The 23,652-nt window shown below is 44.8% G+C and overlaps 1 protein-coding gene across 2 annotated transcripts in view; it reads right to left on the bottom strand.

Annotated features, from left to right (window-relative positions):
- Window positions 1–23,652, bottom strand: part of CRAT (carnitine O-acetyltransferase) — a 75,916-nt gene that overhangs the window by 46,332 nt on the left and 5,932 nt on the right. Inside the window, exon 1 of one of the 2 annotated variants that reach the window (XM_082263073.1) lies at window positions 4,903–5,012. The exons of the other annotated variant lie outside the window; for it this stretch is intronic. Coding sequence (XP_082119199.1) covers window positions 4,903–4,929 — 27 coding nt within the window. The 5' untranslated portion in view covers window positions 4,930–5,012. Of the gene's footprint in view, window positions 1–4,902; window positions 5,013–23,652 lie in introns of those variants that run through there. 2 annotated transcript variants of the gene reach the window in all.

Below are 23,652 nucleotides of genomic sequence, written 5' to 3' on the forward strand. Positions count from 1 at the left end.
GGAACGCAAGGTCTCTAACATCCACCAGCTCCGTGATGTCGTCATGGAGGAGTGGAAGAGGACTCCAGTGGCAACCTGTGAAGCTCTGGTGAACTCCATGCCCAAGAGGGTTAAGGCAGTGTTGGAAAATAACAATGGCCACACAAAATATTGACACTTTGGGCCTAATTTGGACGTTTCCACTTGGGGATGTACTCACTTTTGTTGCCAGCAGTTTAGACATTAATGGCTGTGTGTTGAGTTATTTTGAGGGGACAGCAAATGTACACTGTTATACAAGCTGTACACTCACTACTTTACATTGTAGCAAAGTGTCATTTCTTCAGTGTTGTCACATGAAAAGATAGAATAAAATATTTACAAAAATGTGAGGTGTGTACTCACTTTTGTGAGATACTGTACCTATAAAGAAAACTGGCTAAATATATTTGCAGCATGGTAAAAAAGCAAAGTTGGAAAATAAAACCTTCTTTTGCTCTTGGATATGCAAGTACGTTTTCTCAGCATGTTTATCCAGTTAGGCATAAGACGGTGTAACAAATGATGATGTCTGAAGCTGATCAGCTGAACTGTTGGTATACCCGGAAGGTATAAGCAGAAAGAACAATCAATAACAAGCAGTTTTTATTAGTCTGACTGCGTTAAACTGCTCAAAGCGAATATCTGACTTGCTTTGCAGGGTGGCAGCACATTATTTATCTTTGTTATGAAATAGATTAAAAAAAGATAACCACGTTTAAAGGATTACTCCTGTCTAAATCAAAAGTGGTAGAATACTGGAAAGTGCCTGAGCTGAAGGTTACAAATCAGTTCTCAACAAGCATTGTATGGATAGTGGGGTGGCCATTGATGGCTCAAGCTACATTATTGTGTAGAATGACTAATTCAGCCAGAAGCACAAGGAAGCAGGATGTTATAAGAGACAGGTTGTGTTTCCAGTCCTATGCCCAGACTTTTCCTTCGAAACAGTAAATATAAAAAAACATTTTTTTATGGTTTTACAGCCATAATGAAATGGAAAATGATAAGCGTCAAGTACATGCACCTCAGATAGACATGTACTAGAGAGTTTGCACAATAACCTCCTAACTAGATAGAAAAGAACTTGACTTATGCAACTATTACCCTAGGCCAGTGATGGCGAACCTTGGCACCCCAGAGGTTTTGGAACTATGTTTCCCATGATGCTCATATGCACTCTGCAGTGTAGTTGAGCATCATGAGAAATGTAGTTCCAAAACATCTGGGGTGCCAAGGTTAGTCATCACTGCCCTAGACCATGAAACACTGAAGAGATATCGACCAACTACAGTTGCTCCCTTACTGGCAGAAATGGCGAAGATTCCTCATTGCTAGCAAGGGAGAGACACCAAAGAAGGAGAGGGTTAGTTGAGTATTACTGATCACTCACAGTTGAGTTCAATAGCTAGTGTGGTAAAGGCCAAAGTTGGACAACAGGGCAGGGCAAAAATTGGAATGGGACAGGACTCTGCAGGTGTCAGAGACAATTACTTCACATAGTAGGTAAAATTCAATAAAAAACGTAAATTTTATTACATATCAAGTTAAAGCGGAGTTCCACCCTTAAAAGTCACTTTGCCCCATCTGCTTGATCTGTGTCACCTGAAAAATAAATGGATAATCACGATTTTTTTTTCTTTACTTACCTTGTTTTTGAAGAAAATATACTCACCTTACTTCCTCTTCCTCTCTCTTCGGCCGTGGCCTGGGCCATCACTTCCTGCTTGTATTGATTCCTGGGAGCTGAGCGTCATCGCTCCCAGGAATCAATGCGCCTGCACCGTCCCCGTTCGTCAGTTCCGGTGCAGGCACGTCATTCACTGCTAAACAGCTTCTGGGCATGCCCAGAAGCTGTGCAGGAATGACGTGCCTGCACCGGACATGACGAGCGGGGCCGGTGCAGGGCATTCTGGGACAAAGAGGATGCCGAAGAGGACGCGCTGGCTTCAGCTGCCCACACCTGAGATGCACCGCTGGACAAGACATTTTTAAGGTAAGTATTTCTTCTAAAAGGTAAGTGCGACCCGGGACAGTTCAGAGGCTACCATTGTGGAATGCACTAGCCCTGACTGTCCCGGGGGTATTTTTTATTAAAAAAAACTTTCTGAGGGTGGAACTCCGCTTTAAAAAAGGAATTATAAAAACCATCACAAAAGATGCGATTTTGAACAGGAGTGCAGCAGGTCCACTCTACATGTTTCACTGTATAGGCTTCCTCAGGAGTCTTATGAATGCTGCATATTGCTGATACTACAGATAGAGAAGACAAACAATCCTTAGGTAGACGATCGCATCTTTTGTGATGGTTTTTATAATTACTTTTTTATTCTTTGGTATGTAATAAAATGTACGTTTCATTTAATTTTACCTACTGTGTGAAGTAGTTGTCTCTGGCACCTACAAAGTCCTGTCCCGTTCTAATTTTTAAATTTCCCATATGTGGGATGTGTGGGAGGTGTGCTGGATGGTGAACCTCCGCCCCAGTCTCAAGTCTTTTACAGACTCTAACAGGTTTTCTTCTAAGATTGCCCTGTATTTGGCTCCATCCAACTTCCCAACAACTCTGACCAGCTTTCCTGTCTCTGCTGAAGAGAAGCATCCCCACAACATGATGCTGCCACCACAATGTTTCACAGTGGGGATGGTGTGTTCAGGGTAATGTGCAGTGTTAGTTTTCCGCCACACAGCGATTTGCTTTTAGGCCAGAAATTTCAATTTTGGTCTCATCTGACCAGAGCACCTTCTCGCAAACTGTAAACAGGACTTCTTTTGACTGTCTTTCAGCAACGGATTTCTTCTCGCCACTCTTCCATAAAGGCCAGATTTGTGGAGTGCATGACTAATAGTTGTCCTGTGGACAGATTCCCACCTGAGCTGTGGATCACTGAAGCTCCTCCAGAGTTACCATGGGCCTCTTGGCTGCTTCTCTGATGAATGCTCTCCTTGCCCGGCCTGTCATTTTAGGTGGACGGCCATGTCTTGGTAGGTTTGCAGTTGTGTCATACTCTTTCCATTTTCAGGAGATTGGATTGAACAGTGCTCTGTTAGATGTTCAAAGCTTGGGATATTTTTTTTATAACCTAACCCTGCTTTAAACTTCTTCACAACTTTATCCCTGACCTGTCTGGTGTGTTCCTTGGCCTTCATCATGCAGTTTGTTCACTAAGATTCTCTAACAAACCTCAGAGCTTCACAGAACAGCTGTATTTATACTGAGATGAAATTACGCACAGCCGGCCTCAATTTACATATTAGGTGACCTCTGAAGGCAATTGATTCCACTGGATTTTAGTCTGGGGGTATCAGAGTAAAGGGGGGTGAATACAAATGCATGCCACACTTTCCAGATATTTATTTGTGAAAAATTTGAAAACCATTTATAATTTTCCTTCCACTTCAAAATTACCGTATATACTCGAGTATAAGCCGACCCGAATATAAGCCGAGGCCCCTAACTTTACCACAAAAAAAAAAAAAAAATGGGAAAAATGATTGACTCAAGTATAAGCCTAGGGTGGGAAATGCAGCAGCTACTGGACCACCACGAGACCCAAAACAGGGGCTGCGGGCATGGTACAGGAGAATGCAGGGCTGTGGGCATGGTACAGGAGAATGCAGTGCTGCGGGCATGGTACAGGAGAATGCAGTGCTGCGTGCATGGTACAGGAATATGCAGAGCTGCGGGCATGGTACAGGAGAATGCAGTGCTGCGGGCATGGTGCAGGAGAATGCAGTGCTGCGGCATGGTACAGGAGAATGCAGGGCTGCGGGCATGGTACAGGAGAATGCAGGGCTGCGGGCATGGTACAGGAGAATGCAGGGCTGCGGGCATAACACAGTGGAATGCAGGGCTGAGGGCATGGTACAGGGGAATGCAGAGCTGTGGGCATGGTACAGGAGAATGCAGGGCTGCGGGCATGATACAGGACAATGCAGGGCTGCGGGCATGGTACAGGAGAATGAAGGGCTGCGGGCATGGTACAGGAGAATGCAGGGCTGTGGTCATGGTAATGGTACAGGAGAATGCAGGGCTGTGGGCATGGTAATGGTACAGGAGAATGCAGGGCTGTGGGCACAGTACAAGAGAATGCGGGGCTGCAGGCATACTACAGGAGATGCAGTGCTGTGGGCATTGTACAGGTGTACTATGCCCGCAGCACTGCATCTCTTGTAGTATGCCCTCAGCCCCACATAATGGCAGGTAGTGCGGCTGTGGAGGAGTCTCACTTACCTGTTCCTGAGGTGCCTTAGATTTAAAAATGGCGCCGCCCGGGGCCAACAAGTCTTTACGCATGCGCCACCACCGCTCGGGAAAGCTCGTATACGTTCGGCTATTCCTGGGAATAGCCGAGCGTGTACGGCCTTTCCCGAGTGGCGCATGCGCGGTGACATGTTGGCGTCGGACGGCGTCATTTTTAAATCGAAGGCGCCTCAGGAGCACGTCGGGTCGAGTATAGGCTGAGGGGGGACGTTTTCAGCACAAAAAATGTGCTGAAAAACTCGGCTTATACACGAGTATATATATACGGTATGTGCCACTTTGTGTCGGTCTATTACATAAAATCCCAATAAAATACATTTACATTTTTGGTTGTAACATGACAATATGTGGAAAATTTCAAGGGTATGAATACTTTTTCAAGGCACTGTAGGTATTTCCCTTGCTTCTTTGCAAGTACAGCCTTTTTAAAGAAGAGAGTGGCTTTATAGAGACCGAATTAGCAAAGTGACAGATAAAGATACATGAAAGTCACTTTAAATCAGTTGTTTTATAATCTGTTAGATAATCCAGCGAAGGATTGGTTATAGATAGGGCAGGGGACTGGAGAAGATGGAACAAGAGAAGGAGAAGAGTGACAATCACTTAGAGCTGTACTATACCTCTTCAGACTGGGGCTTCTTATCCATCGTTGTACCTGTCTCTAAGCTTAACCTGTGCACGCCAATATTGCCTAATTAACATGCAGGCTCAAAATGCGTTAGGCATAACTACTCTGTCAAGAAAACAAAATATGAGTCATAAAAGTATAGTCATCTACAATACCCAATATAAGGAAACTTACTACACTTATAAAACTACTGTACAGAAAAAGTATTCACTATCAGTATTTTTGTTTTCATTTAATAATTTTAAATGCAGAGATTGCATACTCCAACCCCTGTGACTCCCAGGCATGGAAATACGCTTTGCGTCAGTATGACTGAGCCCAAAAAGATGGATGGCTTAAGCCTGGTACACACTATTAGTATTTTTTGGGTTGAATGGAAAAATAAAAAACTGACAGCCCCACTTGGAGCCACTGTACTAACAATCCGATGTTAGTACAGTGATCCCCCCCTGCTGAGCTATTGTGTTTTGACAGAGGGACGCCCCCACCCTGCCAGAACACTCTGGTCAGCACTCTCAGCCATTGGCTGAGAACAATGATTGGGAGACGGTTGGCTGCTGGTTTTCCAGCAAGCACATCCGACAGAAGCTGGCCTGGCTGCCATACACACAGGCAAAATGACGCCCGACATTTGGACCGTGTGTACTAGGCTTTATACATATGGGGTAATGGGGTAATTAATCAACATATGGGGTAATTAACCAACTTTCCCTTTCTTTTTCACTGGGGTATTGCTTGTGAAAATCAGGTCATCCTACTCCACCATTATCCTGGTGTTCTAAGATTCCTTGTTCCCACTTCAATCATTTTAGTACAAGGCCTCATGCACACGGGACGATTTTACAGCGGCTGTTTTTGGCGTCAGACGTTTTTTTCTGCAGCCTGTAAACGCCCCAGCATGTTATCCTATGTCTCCATGCACACACAGGCTGTTATCAGCAGTTTTTGGCAAGGGTGTTTTCTGGCTGAAAAAAAAAGCCCCAAAAAATAGGGGGTTTTGAGCGGCGTTTAACGTCAATAAACGCCAATAAATGCCAAAAAACGCTGCTAGCTGGCGTTTTTTGACTTTTTTATTCCATTGCTATTTTTAAGCCTGGGTTGTGTTTCGAGGTGTCGTTCATGGAACATAGCCTGGGTTCACACTGGTGCATGCTTAACACGGCATGGGATTTGCATAAAAAAATACACCACATTCCTGTGCACATCACATGTGATGTCTGTGTGATGCGATTTGAGCCATATATTTTCTATGGCTGAAATTGCATCACATTTGCACCAAAATGTTGTAGGACCCTTTTTTTTTTTAGGGGGTTCATGCATGCACAGATGTCTATTGAAATCGCCCTGAAGTTGCCAAAAGTAGTGCAGAAACTACTTTTGGGAATCGGTGCAGCACCGCAAAGTCAGGTGTGACGGACTCCGGACACCCCGACAGGGTATCTACGCCAAGAAGCTGCTTCCTAAGCTCTGGAACACGAGATCCGTGAATCTGGCTATAGTTACCCCAAGAATTAGACAGTACAAGTTTTGGAGTCAACCAGAAAATAAACTGTTTATTCACACACAGGCACAAAGAGATATACACTGTGGGACAACCCCCCCCTCCCCCTTAGCAGCCAATCCAAATACACATATACATGCCATAATAGGTTGATCTTAAGGCAGACAGAAAGGCAGACAGAAACAATAGAACAATGGAATACAGGTACTTAATAATAACAAACCCCACCTCGCCTCACTATCTAGCAAGGGTCTATGAGACACTCCTGAAATATTCTAGCAATCTGAAAAGTCAAATTGTTTATCTTTATATATCTCTTGAGGGATATTGTCCAGAAATATTATTGTCCCATGTGAAAGAGGCCCTTCTCTCTTTCAACACAAACCACACGTATAGAACCCAGGAAAACCGGGGTAACACCAAAGTCCGGTGTGGTTGTACAGCGAGTCTGATTAGTGTGCCCCTAATAGACACAGGGTGACTTACACATAAGAGGGGCCGGGGAAGCTGGACAAGGAGTTTCCTGACCTCTCTAAAGTAATCTGGGTTTCACGAGCCCCCCTGCCAAGGTGACTCCCTCAGGGTTGCACCAATTCTAATAGTGACGTTGCCGGCCATAGGTTCTGGTTTGGCATGCGATTTCGCATATTAAATCTGCCGGATGTGAACGGGGGCCCAATGTTCCAGAAACGACACCCCATAAAAGATTGCAAAATGCAGTGAGCTTGACAGAATTGCATCACATTAGTGTTCACACCCACGCGATCTGATTTTGATGCAGGGAAAAAAGGGTCCACATTTGCACCAAAATGTTGTGGGACCCTTTTTTCTTGCACCTAAATCTTATCGCATGGGTGTGAATATCCATGTGATGCAATTCTGGCAAGCATTGCATTTTGGGAAAGCCGGAATTTCTAAAATAGCAGAGAGGTAATTTTTAGCGAAAAAAAACGCCAAAAAACGCTAACGCTAAAAAAAATGCTTGAAAACGCTGAAAAACGCTAATGCAAAAACGCTGAAAAACTCACTACGAACTTACTGGCATTTTTTTTAACATCCCGTGTGCGTGAGGCCTAAGTACAAAAGATGCTTTTGAAATACAAAGAGACTACATACTCTATCGGAGACTTAACATTCAAAGGCATGTGCTAGGAATATACTGTAGACTTAGGATAACAGTTCCTTCCGTGCTGTTCCTAAAATAATGCTCTAAGACATTCTAGAGCGAGGGGTAAAGGAGTTCTCAGATGGGAGATCTTCCTCCTCAGCTAAAAAGGCATGGGAGTACCATAGACTATCCTATTATATAATTTACAAAAAGAATTTCAAAAGGATCTGTATAGTAGTGATTGACCGATATCGTTTTTTTATTGCCGACACCAATATTTTGGTCATCGCATATCTGTATCGCCGATATTTTCTTACATTAAATTTATTATTTTTATTTTTTTTGACAGGTACTCTTGTGGAGGGATCTGGGGATCTAAAAGACCCCAAACCCCTCCTCTGCACTTAAAAGCATTCAAAACGCCAAGTTTGGCTGTTTTTAATGCTGTAATTTTTGTTGAATTTGGCACCGAGTACCGGAAGTGATGTCATGACACCACTTACGGGTTTTTACATGGAGACCCAATCAGAGCCGAATGCAGCTTTGATCAGGTCTTCTCTTTGGTGGCCATGCAGGCTGGTTGCCCAGGTCTCCCAGCGGGAGGGGGAGGGGGGGTTTAGTCCACTCCTGCTCCTTGTAATGACAGCCGAGCAGCTTCTCAGCCGCATCGGTTGTCATTACAAGACAGCCGACCGTCGGCTATGGACGCTGGTATCAGGGTGAAGCCTCTAGCTGCAGGCATCACTCCGGTACAAGAACTTTCCTGAAATATCGGCAATATCGATAACCTCAGGGACCGATTCCGATATATCGAGGAAAGTGCATATCGGCCCCCCGATATATCGGCTTTGCCGATAATCTGTCGATCCCTACTGTATAGTATTGCTGTCTAAAGCGGTGCTCCACGGGAAAAAAAAATAATAATTTCAGCAGATACAAATCATGTAGCTGCTGACTTTTAAGGAAGGTTTTGACCGCTGGCCGCACAACGCAGCAAAATTGTGGTCGGTAGTCAACCCAGTGTGTGTGTACATGAAGCCTTAATAAAACAGGCCAATCACCTGTTCAGGGATCCAGTACCGTCCTCACCCAGGCTGGTTCTTCACTAACCTTCAGGTTCCCTGCGTCGGCATCTTAACAGTGGGCGGCCGGCTGTGCTGCTTGAGGCTTCACAGCAGGCTGCCCATGACGTGTCCCAGAAGACTGCAGGGAGGAGTAGAGGAGAACTCCTGCTCAGATCGCCTAGGTGATCTGAGCGAAAGTTGGAGCGGATACCTGTCAAAACTTGGTACCCCCCCCCCCCCAAAAAAAAAAATATGACCTGCCAAATGTGGCAGAGGAGGGGGGGGGGTCGGCAAAAAGTGTTACTAATCCCAGGAGCCTGCATTCACTATATCTGATCTCCCACAGTACACAGAGCATGGAAATACAATTATTTAAGTAAATATGAACTGTTGTAGTTGTAGTCTGAGTTTTCTGACTGTCCTATGGGACTGCAATACCCCTGACCCTCTGTCTGGACAGTGCTGACTGGCCCTGTGCTGATCACATGCACTATTCCAAGAAAAAAAACAAAAACAAAACCTCTCTAGCAATACACACCAAACTGAGCTTGTGCAGCTTGACTTCATAGACTCTGTTATCAGGGGATAATCAGGGGACAGTGGAAGGAGGGGAGGATCAGAGAAGACAGGATCAAACAGCCTTTTTACACAATGCAGAGGATTAACCCCTTAGGTTCATAGTTACATAGTAGGTGAGGTTGAATAAAGACAATAGTCCATCTAGTTCAACCTGTGTAGGTGTGTGTGGCTGTAATCATCTCACATACCCCTTAATGTCCTGATCCATGAGATGTAAATCTAAGAGTCTTTTGAAAGCCACCATACTTCCCGCAGAAACCACCTCTTGTGGTAGAGAATTCCACAATCTTGTAGCCCTAACAGTAAAGAATCCTCCTCGTTGCCTGAGGTTAAAACGCTTCTCCTCTAATCGCATTGTATGTCCTCGAGTCCTCATGCAATTCCTTCGAATGAACAGCTTTTTTTCTAAGCTGAGATCCCCATTAAGATATTTATAAATTGCTATCATGTCCCCCCTCAGACGTCTCTTCTCCAGGGAGAATAAATCGAGCGATTGCAGCCGCTCTTCATAGTTAAGGTCCTCCAACCCCCTAATAAGTTTAGTTGCCCTTCTCTGGACTCTCTCCAGCTCCAACACATCCCTCCTGAGGACTGGCGACCAGAACTGGACAGAATACTCCAGATGCGGTCGGACCAGAGTTTTATAAAGTGGAAGGATTATAGTCTTATCTCTGGAATACATCCCTTTCTTTATGCATGCTAATATTCTGTTGGCTTTGGCAGCTGCCGCTTGACATTGCATGCTGTTGCCTAATCTATCATCAACCAAGACTCCCAGATCCTTCTCCATTTTTGATTCCCCAAGGGTTCCCCTCTTAACGTGTATTGTGCTTTTATGTTTTTAGTCCCCAAGTGCAAAACCTTACACTTCTCCACGTTAAACCTCATTTGCCATGTCGTTGCCCACTCTGTAATTTTGTCCAGGTCATTCTGTAGGATATCTGCTTCATGCTGTGCAGTTATTGCCCTGGCCAATTTTGTGTCATCTGCAAAAACTGATAACGAACTACTGATCCCGTCCTCAATGCTGTTTATGAATAAATTGAACAAGGTTGGTCCCAGGACTGAGCCCTGGGGCACCCCGCTTACTACCTCAGACCAGTCTGAATATGCGCTGTTTATTACCACCCTTTGGACCCGGCCTTTTAGCCAGTTCCGTATCCAAGAGCAAACCCTGCTATCGATACCTGCAGACCTTATTTTACAATTGACAGACTGATTTTACTGTTGTGGGTTTAGTAACACTTTAAAGTTGAACTTACCCTTTTGGGTGAAGCTCCACTTTAACAAGAAATAAAGGGACCAATGGGTTAGTGATAAAAGAGAGAGAAAGGGAGAAAAAGGGGAAGGGGGGGGGGGGGTAGCAGGGTCAAGAAAGGCATAGTCCATCCCAGTCTTTCTCAACCTTTTTAAACACAGAGGAGCCCTTGGTCTTGGGAAAACCCTGCTAAAAATTAAAAATCCACAACTCATGACACATTAGTGTGACAATCAGTGGGAAGGAACAATGGTGTCATTGGAAACTTATCTGAGAGGCAGAAATTGCCCATTGCTCAAGGAATCCCCTAGAAACCTCAGCAGGATCCCTAGGATTCCACGAAACCCTGGTCCATCCTGTGGGGACACCAGTCTATGCATCTCCCACAGCTCCTGAAATCTGTTGTATCCAAGGGTCCCAGATCTTCTCAAAGGTATTCATTCTATCATTTAGGGCTTCCAATGTTTCATTACTCATCAGTCAAAAGAGTTGAAACGGAATGGTGTCTCCTTGATCAATTGGTTCAATAGTGTATTGTATTTGCCGTGGTTAATTCCATGTGTGGAATGCTATGCCCTCCTGTCTGCAACCTCAAGAGCAATGTAGGGAGGCGCCTGGGACGAAAAAAAGCCAACAGTGTTGGAACCATACACAGTACCACCTCAATACCTTATAATTAGAGTCAATATATGAAGTATTTTTATACGATTAAAAGCTAGCTTGTGACATTTCTCAAGATCCATGTTCTTCTGTAGGCCTTGTTCCCACTTATTCACGTTTAGTCATTTCCAAGGAGCTGTGTTTAACATAGATAGCTGAAATATGTCTGGGAATCCAGTCAAAGTGTTTGCAAAGATACTCAAGCAAGACTCCTTGTTCCTGAGCTTGTCATGTAATCAACAGAACCTTAAACACACCTGTCATAATGAAATATGTGCAGCGTGTATCTTAAATGTGACCCTGTCAGGTCTTCCTAACCTTAGTAACTATTGATAGAGATTAACAGCGGGCACAACAAGGTCACTCTATGTCCCTTATTATTTGTCAGATCTCTATCTGGGTAGCTTTCCCACCTTCATTGGAAAGCAGGACTGTGGGAAGGGAGGGGGGTACAGTATCTCACAAAAGTGAGTACACCCCTCACATTTTTGTAACTATTTTATTATATCTTTTCATGTGACAACACTGAAGAAATGACACTTTGCTACAATGTAAAGTAGTGAGTGTACAGCTTGTATAAGTGCCGGTTCACACTGCAGCGGCACGACTACGGGGGCGACCTGTGAAGTCGCGTGCACCGCGACTTCGGCACGACTTGCACGGACTTCATAAAATGAATGTCTATGCAAGTCGCTCCAGGTCGCCCAAAGTAGTACAGGACCCTTTTTCTAAGTCGGAGCGACTTGTGTTGCTCCTATTAGAACGGATCCTGTACCAGTCAATGGACCGCGACAGTGCGTGACTTGTCAGGCTGACCAAGTCGCCAGACAAGTCGTACCAGTGTGAATGGACACTTACAGTGTAAATTTGGTGTCCCCTCAAAATAACTCAACACACAGGCATTATTGTCTAAACCGCTGGCAACAAAAGTCAGTACACCCCTAAGTGAAAATGTCCAAATTGGGCCCAAAGTGTCTAAACTTTGTGTGGCCACCATTATTTTCCAGCACTGCCTTAACCCTCTTGTTCATGGTGTTCACCAGAGCTTCACAGGTTGCCAATGGAGTCCTCTTCCACTCCTCCATGATGACATCACAGAGCTGGTGGATGTTGGAGATCTTGCGCTCCTCCATCTTCCGTTTGAGGATGCCCCACAGATGCTCAATAGGGTTTAGGTCTGGAGACATGCTTGGCCAGTCCATCACCTTTACCCTCAGCTTCTTTAGCAAGGCAGTGGTCATCTTGGAGGTGTGTTTGGGGTCGTTATCATGTTGGAATACTGTCCTGCGGCCCAGTCTCTGAAGGGAGGGGATCATGCTCTGCTACAGTATGTCACAGTACATGTTGGCATTCATTGTTCCTTCAATGAACTGTAGCTTCACAGTGCCGGCAGCACTCATGCAGCACCAGACCATGACACTCCCACCACCATGCTTGATTGTAGCCAGGACACACTTTTCTTTGCACTTCTCACCTGGTTGCCGCCACACATGCTTGACACCATCTTAACCAAATAATGTTATCTTGGCCTCATCAGACCACAGGACATGGTTCCAGTAATCCATGTCCTTAGTCTGCTTGTCTTCAGCAAACTGTTTGCGGCCTTTCTTGTGCATCATCTTTAGAAGAGGCTTCCTTCTGGGACAACAGCCATGCAGACCAATTTGATTCAGTGTGTAGCGCATGGTCTGAGCACTGACAGGCTGACCCCCCACCCCTTCAACCTCTGCAGCAATGCTGGCAGCCTGGCAGCACTCATACGTCTATATCCCAAAGCAACCTCTGGATATGATGCTGAGCACGTACACTCAACTTCTTTGACCATGACAAGGTCTGTTCTGAGTGAAACCTGTCCTGTTAAACCACTGTATGGTCTTGGCCACCGTGCTGCAGCTCAGTTATAGGGTCTTGGCAATCTTTTTATAGCCTAGGCCATCTTTATGTAGAGCAACAATTCTTTTTTTCAGATCCTTAGAGAGTTCTTTGCCATGAGGTGCCATGTTGAACTTCCAGTGACCAGTATGAGACAGTGAGAGCGATAACACAAAATTTAACACACCTGCTCCCTATTCACACCTGAGACCTTGTAACACTAACAAGTCAAATGACACCGGGGAGGGAAAGTGGCTAATTGGGCCCAATGTGGACATTGTCACTTAGGGTTGTACTCACTTTTGTTGCCAGCAGTTTAGACATTAATGGCTGTGTGTTGAGTTATTTTGAGGGGACAGCAAATTTACACTGTTATACAAGTTGTACACTCACTACTTTACATTGTAGCAAAGTGTCATTTCTTCAGTGTTGTCACATGAAAAGATATAAAATATTTACAAAAATGTGAGGGGTGTACTCACTTTTGTGAGATACTGTGGTTCTGAAGTCAGAGACATGAAAGAGGTATTTCAGGTATGGACCAATTAGTGTTAATTTTGGCATCAAATTTTGAATTAGTTTTAGTTATAGTATTTTGGCTAAAATGCCATTTTAGTTTTAGTCCCATTTTAGTCATCTGCAAGTGATCTCACAGATAAAGATTTAGCCACTCAGCACACAGTGCTCTGGACAATGGTCTGAGAGGCCTGTAATGCTGCACATTGCTCTGGACAGTGTTCTGAGGGGAGGCCTGTAATGCACAGTGCTCTGGACAGTGGTTTGAGATGTCTGTAATGCACACAGTTCTCTGAATGGTGGTCTGAGAGGCCTATAATGCTCCACAGTGCTCTGGATGGTGGTCTGAGGGGAAGCCTGTAATTCACAGTGCTCTGGGATGGTGGTCTGAGAAATGCTGCACAGAGCTCTGGATGGTGGTCTGAGGGGAAGCCTGTAATGCACAGTGCTCTGGGATGGTGGTCTGAGGGGAAGCCTGAAATTCACAGTGCTCTGGGATGGTGGTCTGACTAAGAGGCCTGTAATGCTGCACAATGCTAGATGGTGGTCTCAGGTCTGAGGGGTAGCCTGTAATCCAATCAGAGAATGCTTTACATCCGTTCAGAAAATGCAATGCATTCTCTGAAAAGCGTTCATGCCGTGCGGCCAACCTCCTGTGTTTAGAATGCATCAGTCTGTCTGCCTAGTACCAGACCCAGAAGCAAGTGGAGATCACTAGAGTACTGATGTCTTTTTCAGTGATTTCCAGGCTCTAGGGGGGATTGGCCAGGTATGATATATACAGTACATAGTTACATTGGTCCAAGCTGGGCCAATGTAACTGAATAAAATATCCATACCTGGAATTCTTCTTACCCGCCTACCCGTGTACACAGAAAGGAAGTGGACCCATGGTAAAAGTAAGTACTCTGGTGGCTTGTGGTGGCTGGATTAGTTAAGTAGCTTGGGTTCCACACAGTGTCTGTAAAAACAGATTTATTACTAGTGCAGTGTCAGCAACCAAGGCTCCATTCCCATTCGGCGTCTCGGATCGCGGACAGAATTGCCGTGATTCTGCCCTCAATTCCGAACCATTGCAAGTCGCAGGACACCCGTGCGATTCCCGTGACTTGCATTGGCACCCCAAATGTGGCGCCATTTTGCCACGATTGTCACCTGACGCAGTAAAATCGCGCAAACAGAATCGCAGGATGCCTGTCGCCCAAAGAAAGTAAAAGAACTTATTTTGGGCGACAGGCGCCCCACGATTCTGTTTGCGCTATTTTTCAGCTATGCTTGGGCGACAATTGCGGCAAAATCTCGCCGCGTTTGGGGTACCATTGCAAGTCACGGGAATAACACGGGCATCCCGCAACTTGCAATTGTTCGGAGTCGCATGCAAAATTGATACGAGACGAGACGTCTATATGTGAATGAAGCCTACTAAATACATGATGGAGCATGTTCTGGATGAAAAAAAATGAACATTTATCAGGTGCCCTGCTTCTGCGCCCCAACAATCATCAACCTTCAAATGAGCCTATGGGAATAGTAATAGGAGAAGATTTGCAATGTAAGTGGTAGTAAAGTCCGCTTTTTTATTTATACCTACAGGAAAGCCTATAATAAGGTTAACCTGTAGGTACCGTAAATATCTTCTAAAACATGCAATGCAGGGGATCTATTTTACTGTTTTTTCTATTGTTGCAGGGGAAGATTTATTGTGGCTGGTGGGATCTATTGTTCGGGGGCGGGGAGGGGGGGGGGCTATTGTTGCCGATTCCAGGGGATCTCATTTACTGATTTTCTAGTTATCATGAACAAATTCTAGACAAATTACCCAGGGGGGTACTGGGAGGTGGGTAGAGGGTGGAACCCAAGGACAGCGCTCAGAGGTGGGTAGGGTGGCGAGAAAAGGGGTGACTCAAATGAGGGAAGTACCTGCACCTATTCTCTGAGAAAAAAAGCCCTATATATATATATATATATATATATATATATATATATATAAAAACTTGTTAAAAAAAAACAAACAAACATACCATCCCCTTACACAAGGCATGTTCTGTTCCTGTAACTCCACTGAAATACAATGAGTGTGTCTGTTGCGTGCAACAATCAATAATAAAGAATGAAACTTTGATCTAGTTCTTTCTTAGACTGTTGGACTTATTTCCTTCTTCTGGGCACATTCCTCCACTGGTGGTTAACCTCTCGTAACCGCTGGATGACAAGGTCACAAGATACAGAGACTGAGTAAAGTGCAACAAGTGCATACTGCTCCGTCACCCAGATCCCTACTGTAAGGCTCCTTTCACACCAGCTGTATCATTTACCACCCCACTGAAAAGCAATCCACAGTGGAGAACTTTTCAGAAGACGGTGGAAGGAGGTTAGCAGCCTCCTGATGCCTTTTTTTTTTCACTTTTCTCTTTATTGCCGAATGCCAATTTTATGTTGCGGCACCATGCCGCAACTGCAAAACAAGTGTTTGACTCGCAGTTGTGGTACTGTCCTATTCACATACATTATATTACCAAAAGTATTGGGACGCCTGCCTTTACACGCTCATGAACTTTATTGGCATCCCAGTCTTAGTCCGTAGGGTTCAATATTGAGTTGGCCCACCCATTGCAGCTACAGTATCTCACAAAAGTGAGTAAACCCCTCACCTTCTTGTAAATATTTTATTCTATCTTTTCATGTGACAACACTGAAGAAATGACACTTTGCTACAATGTAAAGTAGTGAGTGTACAGCTTGTATAAGGCCCCGTTCACACCCGAGCGTTTTTCAGCTCATAAAACGCCCAACAAGCAAAATCTCATTTATTTCAATGGCCCCTGTTCACATCTGAGCGTTTTATCGCCTGAAGCTCAAAAAAGTACATGAGCTTCTGTTTTGGCAGATTACCAGCATTCTTGTTAGATGCCAATGCCTGCCTCCAAACACCTGCAAAAAAGGGCCTAAAAAACGCCAGAAAAACAACCAAAAAAAACGACTAAAAAACGCTTGAAAATGATACGCTCAGGTGTGAATGGAGCCTTACAGTGTAAATTTGCTGTCCCTTCAAAATAACTCAACACACAGCCATTAATGTCTAAACTGCTGGCAACAAAAGTCAGTACACCCCTAAGTGAAAATGTCCAAATTGGGCCCAATTAGCCATTTTCCCTCCCGGTGTCATGTGACTCGTTAGTGTTACAAGGTCTCAGGTGTGAATGGGGAGCAGGTGTGTTAAAGTTGGTGTTTATCGCTCTCACTCTCTCATACTGGTCACTAGAAGTTCAACATGGCACCTCATGGCAAAGAACTCTCTGAGGATCTGAAAAAAAACAATTGTTGCTCTACATAAAGATGGCCTAGAACAGGGGTCTGCAACCTTTAAGACAAAAAGAGCCACTCGGACCCGTTTCCGAAGAAAAAAAAAAAACTGGGAGCCGCAAAACCATTGCGACTTTTAAAACAAATATAACACTGCATATATTGTTTCTTACCTTAATGCTATATATACACAGGGGGTCCAAAAAAGGGACGTAATTAGAAATCAGAGGGCCCCATAGCAAAATTTGCTATGCCCAATAATCAATGCCCCAAAATGCCATAGAAAATTATTCAGGGCCCCAGTGTACCATAAATAATAATCAGTGTCTGATGTAAATAATAATTAATAATGCCCCTTTCAATGTAGTGACCAGCATACATGCCCCTTACAATGTAGTGACCACCATACATGCCCCTTACAATGTAGTGACCACCATACATGCCCCTTTCAATGTAGTGACCAGCATACATGCCCCTTACAATGTAGTGACCACCATACATGCCCCTTTCAATGTAGTGACCACCATACATGCCCCTTACAATGTAGTGACCAGCGTACATGCCCCTTTCAATGTAGTGACCACCATACATGCCCCTTTCAATGCAGTGTGTGGGCCAGGTCCCCCCCTGAGGCATCACTTCACTTCCATGCCCCCTGAATATGCAGAGACCACCATACATGCCCCCTTCAATGCAGTGTGTGGGCCGGGGCATCACTTGCAGAGACCACCATACATAACCCCCTTCAATGCAGTGTGTGGGCCGGGGCATCACTTGCAGAGACCACCATACATAACCCCCTTCAATGCAGTGTGTGGGCCGGGGCATCACTTGCAGAGACCACCATACATAACCCCCTTCAATGCAGTGTGTGGGCCGGGGCATCACTTGCAGAGACCACCATACATAACCCCCTTCAATGCAGTGTGTGGGCCGGGGCATCACTTGCAGAGACCACCATACATAACCCCCTTCAATGCAGTGTGTGGGCCGGGGCATCACTTGCAGAGACCACCATACATAACCCCCTTCAATGCAGTGTGTGGGCCGGGCCGCGCTCGGGCTCCCCCCCCCCAGGCATCAGTTCACTTACCTCACACTGGTGCCTGGCACGGGAGTCTGGATGGATGTCATCTTTCTCCTGCATGCGCGCCGCTGCCCTCCGATCTGACAGCGGGCGGGAAGGTGACGTCGGGACGGTGCGTGACTAACGCACGCACCGCCCCCATGCGAGTCACAGCCAGTACAGCACCCGCCACAGTGAGGAGCGCCTCCTCCCCTCGCTAGTATCCGCCCCGGAGCCGCGGCAAAGATGTAAAAGAGCCACATGCGGCTCCGGAGCCGCGGGTTGCCGACCCCTGGCCTAGAATATAAGAAGATTGCCAAGACCCTCAAACTGAGCTGCAGCACGGTGGCCAAGACCATACAGCGGTTTAACAGGACAGGTTCCACTCAGAACAGGCCTCACCATGGTCCACCAAAGAAGATGAGTGCATGTGCTCAGCGTCATATCCAGAGGTTGTCTTTGGGAAATAGACGTATGAGTGCTGCCAGCATTGCTGCAGAGGTTGAAGGGGTGGGGGGGTCAGCCTGTCAGTGCTCAGACCATACGCCGCACACTGCATCAAATTGGTCTGCATGGCTGTCATCCCAGAAGGAAGCCTCTTCTAAAGATGATGCACAAGAAAGCCTGCAAACAGTTTGCTGAAGACAAGCAGACTAAGGACATGGATTACTAGAATCATGTCCTGTGGTCTGATGAAACAAGATAAACTTATTTGGTTCAGATGGTGTCAAGGGTGTGTGGTGGCAACCAGATGATGAGTACAAAGACAAGTGTGTCTTGCCTACAGTCGAGCATGGTGGTGGGAGTGTCATGGTCTGGGGCTGCATGAGTGCTGCCGGCACTGGGGAGCTACAGTTCATTGAGGGAACCATGAATGCCAACATGTACTGTGACATACTGAAGCAGAGCATGATCCCCTCCCTTCAGAGACTGGGCCGCAGGGCAGTATTCCAACAGGATAACGACCCCAAACACACCTCCAAGACGACCACTGCCTTGCTAAAGAAGCTGAGGGTAAAGGTGATGGACTGGCCAAGCATGTCTCCAGACCTAAACCCTATTGAGCATCTGTGGGGCATCCTCAAATGGAAGGTGGAGGAGCGCAAGGTCTCTAACATCCACCAGCTCTGTGATGTCATCATGGAGGAGTGGTGAACTCCATGCTCAAGAGGGTTAAGGCAGTGCTGGAAAATAATGGTGGCCACACAAAATATTGACACTTTAGGCCCAATTTGGACATTTCCACTTAGGGGTGTACTCACTTTTGTTGCCAGCAGTTTAGACATTAATGGCTGTGTGTTGAGTTATTTTGAGGGGACAGCAAATTTACACTGTTAAACAAGCTGTACACTCACTACTTTACATTGTAGTAAAGTATTATTTCTTCAGTGTTGTCACATGAAAAGATATAATAAAATATTTACAAAAATGTGAGGGGTATATTTACTTTTGTGAGATACTGTATAACAGCTTCAGCTCTTCTGGGAAGGCTGTCCATAATGTTTAGGAGTGTGTCTATGGGAATTTTTGACCATTCTTTCAGAAGCGCATTTGTGAGGTCAGGCACTGATGTGGATGAGAAGGTCTGGCTCGCAGTCTGCGCTCTAATTTATCTTAAAGGTGTTCTGTCCGGTTGAGGTTGGGCCATGGGATTAGGATTGCACAGGAAGATACTGCAATAGTTTGTGAAATTTACTGAACAGGATAATGTGGATTAGAGCTGCACGATTCTGGATAAAATGAAAATCACGATTTTTTTGCTTAGAATAAAGATCACGCTTCTCGGCGTAACATCATTATACAAAAAATTGGGCTAACTTTACTGTTCAGTTTTTTTTTTTTTTTTATTTATTGAAGTGTATTTTTTTCCTTAAAAAATTGTGTTTCAAAGACCGCTGTGCAAATACAGTGTGACATAAAATATTGCAAATAAAAATATTAAAGTAAAAATTAAAATATTGCAACGACCGCCATTTTATTCTCTAGGGTCTCCTTGCAAAAAAAAAAAATAATAATAATAATATTTGGGGGTTCTAAGTAATTTTCTAGCAAAAAAAAAAAAAACAGATTTTAACTTGTAAGCAACAAGTGTCAGAAAAAGGCTTAGGCCCCTTTCACACGATCGGACTGATCAGGTCTGCCTGTCAGTTTTTCACCCATTCTTCTCTATGGAGAGGCAGATGTCAGCGGACACCCGTCTCTCATCCGATCTGACTAGATTCACTGAAAACAGAAAGGTGGCGATACGTTCATTATCCGTCTAGCGGGTCGGGACAGACTGTGTTTTCATCTGAACTCCCCATAGAGGAGATCGGGACTCTCACCGGTTCGTCTCTGCACAGTGAGAGGAGACGGAGCTGTCATCCACCTGCTCAGTGGGGATCAACGGAGCGATCCCCAACGGAGCGATCAACGGAGCGATCCCCACTGAGCTAGCGGAGTCCGCCGAGCAGGTCCACCCCATGAGGGGCTTAAGTCTTTAAGTGGTAAACTAACCTCATTTACAGTTCATCCATTTGATCTAAAAGAACCAAATGATTCACAATGTTTCATTTTATCTCTCAGTGCTGAACAATGTTGTGATAAAGAAAAAAAAACAAACAAACAAGTCGACAAAGTTTGACAGCTGTGAGCACAGAACTGCTCTGCACTTGTTACATGAATCGTGGAAATGCCGGTGTTCTATCAGAATAGCGCTACCTATCAGATTCTGCAACCGGAAGTGACGTTAGTACGAGAAAACTTACTGCACATGCGTCATGCATCATGCGTTCCAACATGGCCGCTATGCATTCCAATAAGTTTCCTAATGTGACAGAACACGAAGCAGAGGTGGACATCTTCTTACACCCACCCAAGTCTTGAATTTTTCATTTATTTTAGCAGTAAACTCACCTTATATACTGAAATAGACTATTTCACCGCGACCAGGTGAAATAGTCTATTTCACGGATGGCTAAATGTAGAGGGGTGTGGGAACGAAATGATGAGAAATAGCAGCCATGGCTTGACTATGCGGGCGATCCGGCCCTGCTGCCCTCGAGCCTCAACTGGGCCTTACTGGTGCTGGTGCTGGCCGACCCGTCCCTGGGTTAGCCTGCTTTATCTCTTGCTTAGAGTATCTGCTAGGTGGTGTCTTGAGCTTCAGGGATGTTGGAGGTGGCCACGTCGGCGCGCGGCAGTCGGGGAGATCTGGACGTCGACAGGTACAATACTTTCTTCCTTTCTTTCTCCTCCTCCCTTTTCTCCATTTTCCCCCTTCCTCCCTTCTCTTTCTCCCTTATTACATGATGTTTATACTACCTATTGATGGCTTTGTTTTTGGACTTCGCTAGGTGGACTGCTGGCACTTTGATTGCTCTCCATTTGTGCCGTGAGGGGCTGCCTATGTTTCCCTGTTGGGACCAAGGCTGCTGTCCGTCTTGGGTGACGGGGACATGACTGGGGGGGGGACCCTGGCTGGGGGTACCACCACGGGGGTGGTTTGATGAAGGCTAGTTTGCCCCCCCTCCCTCATTGTGGGCCCCGGCCTGGGGCCCCTTGGAGCTGGCTTTGTGTAATGTACTGCTCCTGTGGACGCCCGCGGTTGTTATATGATTTCAGATGCCGGCGGCCCGACCTCTGTCCTGAGCTGCTACAGTTATCATATTTGCCAAATATGTGCCTTTGTATTCTGACCTGATATGTTATGTTCATGGGTGTGTGGCACCGTTTGGCCTCCCCTCTGCCTTCTGTCTTTGTGTACTGTTGTTTCTTTATCTGTGATTTACACGCAAAACTAAATAAAGATTCCTTTAAAAAAAAAAAAATAGTCTATTTCACTATATAATCAGTTTGTCACTGAGCAATTCTGGGTGTACCAAGATGGCCGTCACCACCTTCTGCCTGCAGGTTTCTCACTTTACTTACTAGAATATAAAAATAATACAAATGTAAATACTGTGATTCAGTATATAAGGTGAGTTTACTGCTAAAATAAATGTAAAATTCAAGACTTGCGTGGGTGTGAGAAGATGTCCACCTCTGCTTCGTGTTCTGTCACATTAGAAAACCTATTGGAACGCATAGCGGCCATGTTGCAACGCATGGCGCATGCGCAGTAAGTTGTTTTAGTCCGAACGTCACTTCCGGTAGCAGAATCTGATAGGTAGCGGTATTCTGATCACCGGATTAAGATCGTGAGATCGCAGAGTCCGCCTCGTGTGCATGAGGCCAAACACAACTGATAACTTAAAGGCCCTGTTTCCACTGGTGCAACTCTTTGTGCGTCTTGACACATGTCAAGTCGCATGACAAGTCAAAAACCTGTTCAATCAGGACCATTCTAACTATTGCGACTCAAGACGCAGCGACTCCAGAAAAGTTTTTTGCACTACTTTTTGGCGACTTGTCCCTCATGCTACGTTTCCACTAATGCGACTAAAAAAGTCACGCGATTTCAAGTGCAACTTTGTAATGTGACTTGTGTGCGACTTTACAACGACCTCTTGCCTTCTATGAGGGACAAGTCGCACTGAAGTCGTCAAAAAGTAGTGCAAAAACCTTTTCTGGAGTCACTGCGTCTTGAGTCGCAATTTTTAGAATGGTCCTGATTGAACAGGTTTTTGACTTGTCATGCGACTTGACATGTGTCAAGACGCACAACAAGTCACAACTAGTGGAAACGGGGCCTTATAGAAGGCAAGAAGTCGTTGTAAAGTCGATCACAAGTGGCATTACAAAGTCGCACTTGAAATCGCACAACTTTTTAGTTGCATTTGTGGAAACGTAGCCTAAAAGGCACTTCGTAGCACTATTTACCTATTGCAATAAACTTAAAAAAAATGAAAAAAAAAAAACGTCTAAAAAAATGTTTTTTTTTAAAAAAAATAAAAACAAAGCCTAAAAAACGATCAGACACTTGATAAGGCAGCTTCAGTGTTGTAGAATGACAAATGTAAAAAATACTATCCAGAGGATGTACAGTGTGTTCTCTGTGCCTTCTACAATCACAGCCGGCTACAAGCTGTAATACAATACACTGGAAACATCTCCGCTATTCTGCAAAGGCAAGACAGAGCCGTGACAGGAGGGAACATATGTGCCCCCCGCTCATGTTCTAGGACATCAGACTTGTCTTATTCAATGACACCAACTGCACCATACTGTATTCAGCTAAGCCAGGGCTTGAAAAATTTGCCTTAAATCTAGGAGCCAGCTAAAAAAGTTAGGAGCCAGTTTTTTTTTAAACGAACAACCAAGCTTTATTTCCAAAAAAATAACATATTAAATTTTAATTTACACATAAAGACGACTAGAACCCCACTCTCCTCTATAGCGCATTCGGATGGAAACAGACTGTCTGTCTGTTTCCATCCGATGCCATCTGATCCGATCCACGGGATGTATAGAAAATAGAACCACCATCCGTCTGTTTTTGGCGGACAGGATCAGATGGCGGCAGATTACCGCTCCATAGAGGAGACTGAAGGGTCCGATCAGGTCTGCCTGAAAAATTGACAGGCGGACCTGATCAGACAGCCCGTGTGAAAGGGGCCTTCAGCTGTGTGGCTGTGGCATGGCGATGAGGGAAAAAAAATTATATATTTTATATATATATATATATATATATATATATATATATATATATATATATTTTTTTTTTTTTTAATAATAATTGAAAAAGAAAAATAATTATTATTTTTTTCTTATCTTCTAATAATTTAAAAAATGAATAAATAATTATAATAACCACACTCCCTGTCCACTTACCTTTAAGCAAAGGTAAGTGGACAGGGAGATGAAGCCTGCAAAAACTTCCTTCTCATCTTCTCTT

Source organism: Pelophylax lessonae, assembly GCF_965119305.1.
Source record: "Pelophylax lessonae genome assembly, chromosome: 7".
In the NCBI taxonomy this organism is placed as follows: Eukaryota; Metazoa; Chordata; class Amphibia; order Anura; family Ranidae; genus Pelophylax; species Pelophylax lessonae.